Here is a 13,220-nt window from a genome sequence, read left to right on the forward strand (position 1 = left end):
TGGACACTGGTTGCCCGTAACTCCTCTTTTTGCTCATTAGGTTTGCAAGATCCGCAGTGATTACAAGGAAATTTGTTTTGACAAACGTCTACATTTTATGGGTAGTATTCACAGATTGCACCAAGGGACCGCCTGGTCCATCCCTGTGTTATGAGTTTTGTTCCCTGAATGTACAGTTTCATACATACATATCTCCCCCACCTGTGCCTTCAGATGAGATGTGCCTCAAGCTGATTTCTTTGTGTGCTTGGCTGAGTCATGCAAACACTCTGCTGCTAACATAGGATACAATGTTAAAGCTAAGATGAAGTGCTATTAGTCTTTTTTCAAGTTAGACTTAAAACTGAGCAAAAACAAATATAAAGCATTATATTTCTAAAATTATTAGCACATTTAATCTAACATGAAACGGGGATAGTTAAATCAAATCTTGAGTCCACACAGTAGAAACCTACTGTGAGTACCACCAGTGCAAAGTGCAGTAATTCAATGGATCATACTCCTGTTTACCTTGAAATAATTAAAAATCTTCTTAATAATGTGTTTGGCATGATTGAGTGTTATAATGGGACAATTGCAAAAGTCCAAAAATAACAAAAACTATTTACATGTTGACATTAAGGGTTCATCACTGAAATACAGTATTATCCTGTACAAAGAACCTATAAAGTATGGCAAGGAGCACAAGGAAAGCACAAGGTTGCAGGAAACCAAATACATTTCGCAAAAACATCTTAATGCAAATATTTTTTTTACCCTTTTCTTTTTCATACACTTACTTTACGTGCCAATCAAAGATGTTTCAGATGTGGCTCAGCTTCGCAACTGCATTCACAAGTGCTTATAAATCCAGTGACTGAACACAAAATAATCCAGATACATGATGACTTGCCTCTATTGACTACAGACTTACAGTACCAACAACAATCCTGTTGGAATTCAAAGTAATTCTTTACAGAGTTGCACAAACACAAAACACAGTCCTAATGAACTTAGAGTGTAGAGAGGAAAAGGAAAAGGGCCGAACTCTCAAACACTTGCTCTACTATGCAGTACAAAACTGAGAGGGGTGTGAATCTTTAGCAACACAAAGTACAATGGCAATGGATATTAGATGAACAGATGGGGGCCTATTTTCTTATTAGATGAACAGATGGGGGCCTATTTTCTTTTTTTTTTACGTTAAAATAACCTGGTAGCCTGAAAACAGTCATGATATTGGTTTTAGCTTTCTCATCACACCATGTTTTTTTTCCCTGGTATTAACAGTGATAGCCCTCCTGGTAAACTCTCAAATACCCTCAAGCAAGATTCCCAAGAATAATATATGCTCCTGTACCATTCGTCATAATGCCTCATTGTTATAATAAAATAGACAATTTTAGAGAAAGTGCAATGTTATATCTATTCTGACTAACAATGCTTTAAAGTTATTCATTTTTACCCTCCATTATACAACTAATATTCCACCTCAAAATTACTGTCCAGTCTTATTTACAATTGTCTTTCTGCTACTATTGTAATCTCCCATTTTAACTATCCAGAAACCATCGACTGAGAGAGATGAGTCAAGCATTTATACATTTATACAATTAAAAATATCTATACAGAAACATACAGTATCTAAAATACAAGGAGGCCTTTATAGATACAGTACAGAATATGGCCCCTTTCCTCTTTTACTTTAAACCCTTTGGATATCTGTCGGGATTTCCATTACTAGTCAAAACCAAACGAGAATAAACAGCCATCAATAACGGATTCATTAAAAATTAAGATAGGAATGTATGGCTGAAGTTTTATAAGGCAGGAAATATATATGAGGGCAGAAAAATCTATTTGGCTTCATTATCATGGGACAAAATAAGCATTTTAAATAATGTACACTGACTGAGACTAGCTACTAGTTTCAAGGTTTGCTTTCATGTGCCCTCTTATTCATCCATGTTAGTGAGAAATGACAAGGTCTCAGCACATGCATTTGTGTGCATTAGTTTGAAAGCTGCATGTGAAAATATTTCAAGTTGTTGATTTAAGTTAAGTAGCTCTTGGAATCTGTGTAGACACATAAGGGAAAGCATTTTAAGAGGTTTGTGGTAAGTATAGAATAAGAAGATGGATTTTCACAAAGACATTAATATAGTATTTATATTAAAAGTGGTCTTGTTGTATGTGTCGTTTGCCCCTTTCCCCCAAAAAGTGCAACAGGGACTTTTTTTTTCTTTGCCATAAGCAACACGTTGCTTCAATCCCATTTGCAATATTCTATCTATAAAACACAGTGAACAACTCCAAACATGGCAGATCCAATCACAGACATGCAGTGGCCAAGATATGCTGGTGTCACACAGGGGCTGGGTAGCAGTATATGTAGTTCATGCTTTTCCTTCTCATCATCTGCCAAGTCAGTAGTCAAATGTTTAGATGATGGTGCAGAAGCATCCAGACTGTGGATGATGGCTAAACAAGCCCCTCACATGTTGTAAGCAACATAGATGGGATCCAGCTGGTCAGCGAGGAAAGAGTCGCGTAGGTGCATACGTTGCTTCTCTCCCCTGGAGTTGATGGGTATAACACCAGGGTCCACAATAACCACCACACCCACGATGAGGTGGTGCTCCTCCAGGACCACGTTGGTTATCAGAGGCACCAGGTCCAGTGCATCCTGCTCTGAACCACACAGCTCCGACACCACCACCAGCAGGTTGGTCCATGTAAACACAGCACTGTGAGAAACGAGAACAGGGTGACTGAGAGTGGTGTTCAAACCCAAAAGCCATGTTAAAGGAGTATTTCAACATTTGGGGAATTGTGCTTAGTCAGTCTCCTGCCATGAGATCACTTAAATACACTGAACATGAAGCTAGCACCAGTAGTAGATGGTTAGCTTAGCTTTGCACAGCACAAAGATTGAAAACAGGCTTTGTTGAAAGGTAGCACCTCTAACACTCACTTTAATCCATACTAAAACAAAAGTATAAAAATGACAAGCTGTTGGTTGTATGGGGGAAACAAACAAGATATAACATGTTAATTAGTGAGCTTTAGTGTTTTGTTAGCTGTTTCCCCTGTTTGCAGTTTATGTGCTAAGCTAACTGGCTGTATCAGAATCATATCAAAGTATGCACATGAGTACATGAGAATATATTAATAAAATGTGCATATGTCAGGTAGATAATGTACATCAGGAGCATTCTCACCTCTCAGCAATACTGCGGTGAGCCCGGGACACTGAGGTTTCAATGTCGATGGGGTGGTAACGCAACCCTCGTAGCTCCAAGGTCTCATCCAGTGAGCCCACCACAAAGAGAGCATCATGCCGATCTGAGCACAGAGATACAGGCAACATAGTCAATCCAGAAAAGTTTGTAGACAAAGTGGAGGAAAATGTAAACAGCCAGGAATGTGCTTACTCCGATTTGATAGGTTTCATTCAATAAAAGGTCTTGCATAGGGTTGCATTTATCATCTATAATCTATCTGATAATAAATTCATCATGACTTGACTGTGCTGATTCAATCTATTTTGTTTTGAATCAAGGTTTTAGCTCTGTAAGGGTCTATATACCGCCACTGGCATCCAACAGTTCAGTCCTCTTCACAAAACCCAAGTATCCGGTTCTGGCCCATAAGGTCTGCGGGTCTCCGAAGCTGAGTTTGGTGTTGAAGTGGTCGGCCTGAAGACTCTCCTCTCCATAGATGGTGTAGTAGCCACTGGCATTGTGAGGGCTGTTCACCCAGACCTAAGACAGAGAAGGATACGCTGGGTCACTGCTAGGTTCGATGGGAAGAACATTTTTGGTTTTGCCGCGATGTCGTTACAAAAGGAGAGTGTCTGTTCAGAACTTCCTCTCACCTCTCCTAGATGAGAATCACCCAGTGGGCCTCTGGTCTCTGGATTCACGATTATCACCCGCACACCTGGCAGTATCTGCAAATAAAACGAAATGTAAAGGCACCGTGGAGTACACTGTCAACATGCCTTTAACTTAACGCTTCACAAACTGAATCTGCTCCGCTGGAATGCTTATGGAACATCTCACCTTGCCAGACTCCATTAGAGGAAGACTTTGAGGTGCTCCTCTCTCCACCAGCCTCACTCTGAAATGGCCAACAACACATACACACATAAGCAGACATATGCAGGTATTCAAACTAAAATTATTCAATGATCTTTCAAATTGTTCTTTTTCCTAACAAGGTTCCAAACATCTTCTGTAACCACTTGTGCTGTTCAAGGTTGCTGGGTTTATCAGATATATGTGGGGGTACTTTTTCATTTAACATTTACTGCTTCATAATGTGAAGCCTTTTGAATTACTGTGATATAGACACAGGTTGTCTGCAGATTATGAGACCGTTTCAAGCCATTTTAATGCTGTTTCGGAAAACATTTAAACATGAATAGTATTTTTTTTTTAAACGCACAAAACATTTTGCCGACTTCAGACACAACAGGCACATTAATCTTCAGAACTCATAAACATCAATTAACAAGACCTAAAGTCCATACATACAGTGAGGGCCTGACTTCCAAAAACAAGTCTCTGAATTTAAGTGTCAATTCAGGACACTTAAGCCTTGTCAAAGGTTAATGGTAATCCCAGACTGAAATAATCCACATGACCTCACCTGTCATGGCGGAGGGACTTCATGTCCACATACACTGTACATGGATCAGGACCAGTAGTGCCCTGTGACACACAGCGGACAGATACATACATGTCAGACTCAAGGTTTAGTTCCCAGTGTGTGTCTACGTAATGTGAGGTTATGCTGTACCTGCAGACAGACGGCCAAGTTCACCCTGGAGCCAAAAGCAGTACTGACAGCTCTGGACGACAGCCCCACATCCTTAAACAGCTTGGAGAAGGAGTGTGTGAGGGCCAGGCGGGGGCGTTCCTCCGCTATCACCACACAGCTCCGCACGCATGAGAGGTTCACACCACGAGCCTGAGAAAGACGCGCGCACACAGACACAATGATCGTCGTTGAAATGACCATGACTCTTTATTTATCATGGTTGATGCCTCTCTCCTTACCTTGAGTAACTCAGTCTGAGTGCCCAGCCCTTTAGTGCAGAGCTCCATGACAGAGTAGGAGCAGAAGGTGTCTCTGATGCGGTACTGACTGAGTGTGCTCAGCCACAGAGACGAGCAGCTCTCCAACTCAAAGGGAGGAATCAGGATGGATTGGTGACCTGAGTAAACACTGTCAGACAAGAAATGCAGCGGTGATTAGGGGAGAAACACATCAGAGGAAAAACATAACATGTGGGCTTTGTGGGTAAAAGGTTTACCTTGCGAGGCACCACAAGACAAAGCCCAGACCACAGTAAGGATCCAGGCAGATGGCTATTTGGCGAGAGGAGTACAGTTCACACTGTAGCTTTATGGAGCGACAAAGTGCACTAACCGCTGCATGAGAGATCTGTTACAGACAAGAAGACACGTTAGAACATCAAAGAGCTTCACCCTGACTCTGAAACTGTCTAACATCAACATGTGAGGTTTGATATTTCCTGAGAGCAATCTTATGTTTTTTTGGGTTTTTTTTTTTTTTGTAATTTAGTCTACTGGTTCTTCTTACACTTTACATTAGACTGAATCATTTTCAGGTGCTGAAAAATTGCACTGCACTGCATTATAATCTATTCAGGTTAATGTCCTTTTCTATGATGGATTCCCCACTGTATGTTTTGAACATCAGTGCTTTATAATGATGACATTGCCTGATTCTGTTCATAATGTTTGTTTGTCACTTCACTCACTTTGGTCTGGCAAAGGTCAATAGGCAATAATAGCTGATTGACTGGAACTTATTGACTCATTTATTGTTGTTGTTGCTTGTTTTATGCTGTTGATTTTTTTTTTATCTGCAAATGTGTGCAAATATGTGAGATGGCACATCATCTAGGTTTAGCAAATTATACAAAAGTATAAGAAAGGTACATCACCAAACAACAAAATATGCCCATAAATGCAAACACATTGCTGCCTGCAAGGCATTGCCTAAACAGCATATTGGCAATGGTTTTTGCAAGCAGCAATGTGCTTCAATGTCTTTTTCCTGCAGCAAGATTCATATTCTAAAATGTGATAAGACTGAACTCAGCAGCTCTATAATATCAGGTGGTTACAGGACTGTGATCAAGAGGGAACATAAAGATATTTGACAGTGAATCTCATGTGTTTCACCTTAACCCCAGTGAGCATGCCTGTGGTGGACACGCTGAAGTCCAGATAAGCTATCATCTCTGCCGTGGGCGGCTTATAGATCTGTGGAGGCCGACGGCGAGGAAGGTCATCTGCGAACAGGAACAGTGGGTGTTTTACAGAGCACAAAGTAAACATGGAATTATTTTGATCAATGATGACACAGCAAAATGTTATGATTTCCAAGTGTATCTAATACTGTTCATTTACTGGTTGTGAAACTCATTGAAATTCAACTTTTCTCAAGGAGAGCTTCACATAATAAAAAACACACAAGTCAATACATGCTAAAAGGAATAAAAAACAGAAACATAGTACAGCTGCGGGCAGCAAACTAACCAAAAGTACACCAGGCACATCATAAATCTACCCACTGAGCAAATTTAATAACAACACCGGAAAATGCATTGCAGAGATAAATGCACCACTTCCTGTTGGTTTAATGCTGCAAACTGTCACAGCAAATGGTCTGCAATGACTGATGACAGCAGTCCTGACAGAACTGAGTAATTCATGCACTACTAACCTTGCCTTCACTATGACTACTACTACTCACTACTGATTAGCTTCTCATTTATTAATGAGCATGTCAGTTATTGTAAAGAGTACAGTCACTTTTGATTAGAAATACTCGACATAAATAGGGTCAATGATAGAGACACACTATTAGAATTATTTCCACCATTACTTTTTTTTTTTTCTTGCTATCATGAACCTTTCCACACTTTGGACTGATGGTGGAGCCAGAGGCATTGTTTTTCACTTGCAACACTTTGGACAAACCATGATAAGAGACATCCAGTATCTTAATACTGTATTCACATACGGTGAAGTTTTGTCAGTGTATGAGATTTGGCCTTTTTCACTTGACATGTCACAGTAGGAAAATGTGTAAACAATGATGGGTTAATTCCATTTAGCTGCTTCAGTTTCAGGGTCCCACTACTGAGTATGCTGGGTCATTGTCATGTCTTTCCGGGACACTTAAATAGAATGGAGCCATTGGTAATCTTATTAGTTTCCTTTTCCTTCTATGGTAAGTCAAAGTGTCTGCTGTGCTGATGTACATTTTGGTGTCTTACCTGTGTCGATGATTGTTGGCCACGTTTTAATGTTTACAGAGGCAGCAGCCTCTTTGGAGCGCAGAGTCCTCATGAGGTTTTGAGTGGTAAGGATACACGCAGCTTTACTGACCTGGTAACAAAACATAAGCATGATTCATTTGCAAAGGAGAAGCTGCCAAAAATGGTCAAAAATTAAATGAGAGACAAAAACAGCCCTAAGCACATAAAAAATGCTTCACACAACATGATTTATCTTCCTATCACCTATAGAGTTTAAAATATCAAATTACAACGATCAGCTGAATCAATATGTTTTTGAAGATTTTATAGACAGAAAAAATTCCAGGAAAAGTGTATGGCTTTATTTTCAGTTTATGTCATTAGTTTGATTCTTGGTGAACATGAGCTTTTTTGTTGGCACTGAGGTGTCAACAAATCCATGACACGCGTGTATGTGCAGAAGTGCACACATACACTTACATCAATAATCATGCGGACAGTAGGCAATGTGGCCGCCAGGTTCTGAGGGTGTGGAGGTCTGACGTTTACGGGAACACATCCAGCGTAGAGACAGCCATAGAAGGCGGCTATCAAATCAATGCCTGAGAGGAAGGTGGAGCACAAGGGTGGAGTGAAAAAAAAAGAGAGAAAATCAATCCATGATTCACAATAATTAATCTCCGTGGGAGTGATACTTAGAGAGGAAGCCAGAGGCAGAACCTACCAGGAGGATAGAGCAGCACTACGTTCTCTCCAGTGTTGATGCTGCCTTTCTCAGTGAGCGCCGCAGCGATCTTCTCTGCCCGCTTATGAAGTTGGACGCAGGATGCGGTGCTCACTGTTACACCCTGGGGGACAGGAAGAAATAATGAGAGCGAGAGACACAGGGTCAGAAATTGAGGTGTAATTTGTGTAGCAGCATCTTTACATATTCTTGTGCATTGAAGTTAAAGTAAGTAAAATATCAGCATTGATGATCTACTGTATTTCTCAGTGTGTGGAGAGATCAGTATGGTACCTTAGCATTAAGAAGAACAAAGAGGACATGGTCTGGGTCTGTCTGTGCCCTCCAGTGTAGAGCCTCTGTCAAATACTGATGCTGCAGTAAGAGGAAAAATGTCATTAGATGTGTATACTGTACATCTGAGGGTGTGCTTAAATAAACTGTATACATTATTTCAAACACAGCCATGAAGGGCTCATACTGATGAAGGGCTCATGCTGATGGAAGAATTTAATTCAATACACCTAAATAAAACAAAATAAAGTGGTGCTCAGAGACTGCATACCTCAGTAGACGGCTGTCTGGCATAAATTGTCTCTAGCCAACGTGAAAACAATTTATATCACATACGCTGAGCCAATCCAGCTTTTAAAATAATGAACAATAATTTAGGATGTGAAAGGTACGTCTGCAGTAAAACAAGGGGTAGCTAAAGAGGCTGCATATCTTGTAACACAAATTAAAAAATGAAATAAAAAAACATGCAAAATTTTGCTTGTGCCACATTTTACCACAAGTACACAAAATAAAACCACAATACACTATAGATTAGAGCATGATGAGCATAAACAAGGGTGTGGAGAGGATGCCAGATGGGGCCGTAATTCTTACCATCACAGTGGGCCACATACAGAGCTACATCCAGAGGGAGACGAGAGCAGAAAGAAAGAAGAGTCCAAACATTTTTTTTTTTTTTTTTTTTTAACATCTATAGAACTGATCCCTGGCTGAGCGTGGGCCATTGTTACACTGGCAGTGGAAAGTTTTCAAACCTCACTATTTACCATCATAACACACTTTCCTGCTGCTTCTGAAGGACATGCATGTGATTCTTTTGAAAATGGGAACGTGGTTAAAAAGTTATCAGACTCAGAGTTAGTGGTTGGTTGAAATTACAGTGTTGATGGTCACACTACCTTCCGGACGAGATCCTGGTCTTCGATCATGCCGAGGTCCCTGCCTGCGGCCTGGGCAATCCTCTTCCCTGCCACCAGGTTGCCCACCATGACGGACGCAGGACCTACGCCAACTACAAGAGAAAAAGAGTGTGAGAGAGACAGAGAAAAGGAAAGGGCAGAACAATTCCCAAATTTAGAAACTGTAATGTGTGTGTTATGTAACACTACTGACCATGCTATTACTTTACAAAACACTTTATACCCTGACTGACTCTCGCATGCAGGACAGAGTCAGCAGTTTCTCTCATCTTTTGGGATACAGTCAGTAATTCAGCCATTAGTTCAACAGGAATTCTAATCCTCAACATGATAAATTTAAAAAGTTCAAACTTCATATCCCATCAGAACACACATTTAACAACCACGTCTTATCACAGACGTACCCGGCTGCTTCTGCCGGGGCTTGGGCAGGTTGGTGACACATGTATGGGGACACATGAGGATGTTGCAGGGGTGCAGGTTGCCATCTAAGAAGTACTGCTTGGTGTCAGAGATGTGGATGCCACCCAGGGGTGTTTTAGGTAAGGTGTTGGCCGGGACCAGAGCCAGACAGTAGAGGCCCACCTGGTGGATGCTGTCAATAGCCTACACAGGACACCAAACATGAAGAAGACGACAATTTAAGTCCTTGGCTGACAAAACAGTGAGTTTGTCTCCATGTCATAGACACACTGAAAAGAGATCGTCAGTTAAACATTGTAGTGTCGCAACATTCAGAGGAGATGAATTACCGCTTTAATTAGTTGAGTATTAATGTATTTTTACACAAAATAATAATTTTACGCTGTAGAAACGCTCCTTCAAAATAAAAGCATTTGAAAGAAGATGATGGGGTGATTTACCTGAAGCACTCGACTCATCCACTGGAAGCTGTCCTCCTCGCTGGCATCTGGCCTCTGCTCTGCCACAATCACTACCCTCTCATCATAGAACACTGTGACTGAAAACACAGCGATCCTGACACACACACAAACACAGAAACACACGCAAATACATTGAAGGTTATTCAGAAGGTGTGGAAGTCAGACATCTACACAAAAGCAGATTAAATGCAGCATGAAATTCTCCACTGAGAAAGAAATGTAGCTCTGCTGTTTATACATCAGCAACACATCCAGTGCTGCCTTGTTTGAGCCTGCTGTGCTCTCTTTGTACCACCAGGTGTCAGTAGTGGCAAATTAAGATTCACACTTGGCCCATAGGGGAGCTCATCATCTCTCTACACATACTTCGTATAAAGAAGATTTTCTTCTCACCTGCCACGGTACACAGTCTTGACCGGCTCCACGGCCAGAGCGGTGGCCACCAGGTCGTCAGCGTTGTGTCTCCGCCCGCTCACCATCAGCAGACCTTCGATCTTCCCCACCACAAAGATCAGACTGCCCTGTACAGAGGGATACACACACACACACACACACAGCAGGGTCATTATACTGTAAGTATACAGATCCATTCAAGGACACAGAGAGAAGGATGTTTTCCAGGAAGGTTCGAGTTACCACAGATGATGTACTCTAATGAAACAATCCTACTTACTGGGCCAACAAACCCCAGGAGTCCCGAGCGCACAAATGGAATCTCTCCAATGGGAACTCCATTAGCGTTAACAGGTATTACCTGAACACAACGACACACAAAAGACAGAAAGGAGGGCAATATAACACAAGAAGAAGTTAACCGACTTTTTTATTTTATGAGACGTATCGGTGCAGGCAGGTTAGTGTTGTTATGCTGCTCTCATACCTCGAAGGTGTTTTTTGTGACTCCAGGCAGGCCGTAGTACATGTTGCCTCCAGCACGAGAGTTGATTATTATCTCTCCTATCTCATCTGTTTTACACAGCTGAGGAGGCCCATCAGGCCTAACAATGCACATCAGAGCTGGAGACACACAAAGACAACATTTAGAAAACACAGACTTCTCATGTGAAAGGTAGGGAATTTACCAATGGCTTTCTACTGTTCAGCCCGGTTTTCACATCATCATCCACTTCACAACAATTAAATTTAAATCACTGTAGTGATTATCTAGAGGCCAGAGATCTTAAAGTGCACGATTGAAAAAACATTCAGCAACATGTGCCAGCTCTGTGATCTTGGAGAAGTGGAAAGAGTCTTCTGTCTGTCTCTAACATTTAACAGAGTGATTTGACAGTACTGTGAAATATTCTGGGGTCCAGACTTACTTACTATACACTTATGTTTTATCAGTAATCTATCAGTTTAAAAATGTGTGCTCTACATTTTTGATCTGGTTTATATGTATTTGTGGTGTGACACAGTAATAAACCAGCACAGTAATAAAAAAATATCATCACCATAATCACAGAAACTGTGTACAGTTTAGGTTGATTTTGAATTATTAAGAAAGCAAACCATCATTTTTCCTGCTGCGTAGAAACTGGTTTACGTCCATGTCAGTATGAAATGGATGTTTGAGATATTCCATCACAGGGAACAGTTACCATGTTTTTTTTTCTGCCAAAGTTATCTCATCATCTTGTATTAATGTTTAGATGCTTGCAGAAAGCTCCGACATCAAATTTGGTTACACTCTTTCCTGTGTAAGGAACAACACATTTCTTATTGGGCTTACATTTCTGATAAACTGTAGCTCATGGAAGCTTTTTTGGCAGCTGACTCTTACGTCTTTGATGTCAGATTTCCCCACACGCACCTATCTGTCGTTTGTATTCTATGACTTCCTTTTGACTCATGTATCTTTCCGTCTCTCCTCACCTCCAGGCATGACATGCCCCACATCTTGCACAGTCAGAGCGGAGTTCTTGTCCTCTGTGTTGACCCTGATGACGCCGTGGCTAAGGCCGCCCAGTGAAAGAATGGCACGGGCGGGAAGGGGTGCACCGGGTACCCCTGGTCTACACAGGAGAGAGAGCTCGATCAAACATCCACATTTCTATCCCATCTGTTCTTACAGCCTTCAGTCTTCATCTGTCCTACTGGGCCAGTAAAAATGAAAATCAAACTTGAATGTGTCGTGTTATTTCGTTGCCATGTTTTATACATTATCAGCTAATGTCCTTTCATAAAACTAGAAAGTGGGAGGTAGAAGGGAGGGGTTTCAATTGCTCTTTTGTGTTTCATTTTTTTCATTCTATATAAAGGTTAACAATTCAATGAAAAAGAAAATATGGGTCAATGACATACCTGCGTATAGCTACTGTCATGGCCTCGGGGGAGGTGGCACAGGGACAGATGACCTCAGGCTTCAGCCCGTGGGACTGAAACACGTTCAGGAAGGCATCGCAGGAAGACACCGACCCTGGAGAGCAAGAGACAGGGGATTCAAGGTGTTGCACCAGATCTATGCAGTTCGAAAAGGTCTTGCTTTACAAAACTGTGAGGTCATATGATGTACTCACAGGGATTAGCACCATCAGCAACAATGAGCATACGTAATGAGGCCAGGCTGGTGTCTCTCTGGTCCCGATGAGCCATCATGGCCCAGTGGAGATCACGGCACTTCACCAAAGCTATACGAGCTGCACAAGAGTAAATGTGACATGACATGTTATACATGTGTACATGTTTACCTGCCACTGTTCAAGCTGGGAAATAAGTGTAATTTACCTTTGTGGATGTGGACCCTCTGAACCCAGGAGAGTGGACAAGCCTTCATTACTGCATAGGGAACACTGATAGTGTGTATCCTGTTCATCACAGCCTGGAAACAACAAAACAAAATTATGCAGCTAATACAGTGTAATACTTATTTTTCCCGTCATGACAAAACCCCACATTATGACAGTCTACTAAAACATTCTCAAAAAACAGAAATTAAAAAAAAGACAGTTTATTGGCTTAATGGCTAGAAGCATAGTGCTTCACCAGGCAATTATAGTTTAGTTAATTGAACCATTCTAAATGCTAAATGTACAATGTTGAATCATTTCAACAACTGGAATAACTGAAATAAAATCAGACACTGTTTGAGTGGTACGAACAAAAAATCTAATGGA

At 41.2% G+C, this 13,220-nt stretch overlaps 1 protein-coding gene across 3 annotated transcripts in view; it reads right to left on the reverse strand.

The window, feature by feature from the left end:
* Positions 1-1,144: 1,144 nt before the first annotated feature.
* LOC111221540 (disco-interacting protein 2 homolog B-A-like) overlaps positions 1,145-13,220 on the reverse strand; it is a 35,939-nt gene continuing 23,863 nt past the window's right edge. The window contains exons 12-36 of one of the 3 annotated variants that reach the window (XM_022744977.1): positions 12,832-12,925; positions 12,624-12,743; positions 12,409-12,523; positions 11,980-12,119; positions 10,985-11,121; positions 10,778-10,858; positions 10,498-10,625; positions 10,084-10,198; positions 9,625-9,826; positions 9,200-9,312; positions 8,895-8,918; positions 8,298-8,378; positions 8,004-8,127; positions 7,760-7,881; positions 7,298-7,409; positions 6,198-6,307; positions 5,300-5,430; positions 5,043-5,211; positions 4,783-4,953; positions 4,633-4,694; positions 4,044-4,101; positions 3,857-3,931; positions 3,569-3,743; positions 3,201-3,324; positions 1,145-2,726 (exon numbers count right to left, since the gene is read on the reverse strand). In XM_022744977.1, coding sequence (XP_022600698.1) covers positions 2,474-2,726; positions 3,201-3,324; positions 3,569-3,743; positions 3,857-3,931; positions 4,044-4,101; positions 4,633-4,694; positions 4,783-4,953; positions 5,043-5,211; positions 5,300-5,430; positions 6,198-6,307; positions 7,298-7,409; positions 7,760-7,881; positions 8,004-8,127; positions 8,298-8,378; positions 8,895-8,918; positions 9,200-9,312; positions 9,625-9,826; positions 10,084-10,198; positions 10,498-10,625; positions 10,778-10,858; positions 10,985-11,121; positions 11,980-12,119; positions 12,409-12,523; positions 12,624-12,743; positions 12,832-12,925 — 3,036 coding nt within the window. In that variant the 3' untranslated portion in view covers positions 1,145-2,473. The remainder of the gene's footprint in view (positions 2,727-3,200; positions 3,325-3,568; positions 3,744-3,856; positions 3,932-4,043; positions 4,102-4,632; positions 4,695-4,782; positions 4,954-5,042; positions 5,212-5,299; positions 5,431-6,197; positions 6,308-7,297; positions 7,410-7,759; positions 7,882-8,003; positions 8,128-8,297; positions 8,379-8,894; positions 8,919-9,199; positions 9,313-9,624; positions 9,827-10,083; positions 10,199-10,497; positions 10,626-10,777; positions 10,859-10,984; positions 11,122-11,979; positions 12,120-12,408; positions 12,524-12,623; positions 12,744-12,831; positions 12,926-13,220) is intronic. The other 2 variants (XM_022744980.1, XM_022744979.1) reach the window with 2 other exon arrangements.

Source organism: Seriola dumerili, unplaced genomic scaffold, assembly GCF_002260705.1.
Source record: "Seriola dumerili isolate Sdu_G_001 unplaced genomic scaffold, Sdu_1.0 BDQW01000088.1, whole genome shotgun sequence".
In the NCBI taxonomy this organism is placed as follows: domain Eukaryota; kingdom Metazoa; phylum Chordata; class Actinopteri; order Carangiformes; family Carangidae; genus Seriola; species Seriola dumerili.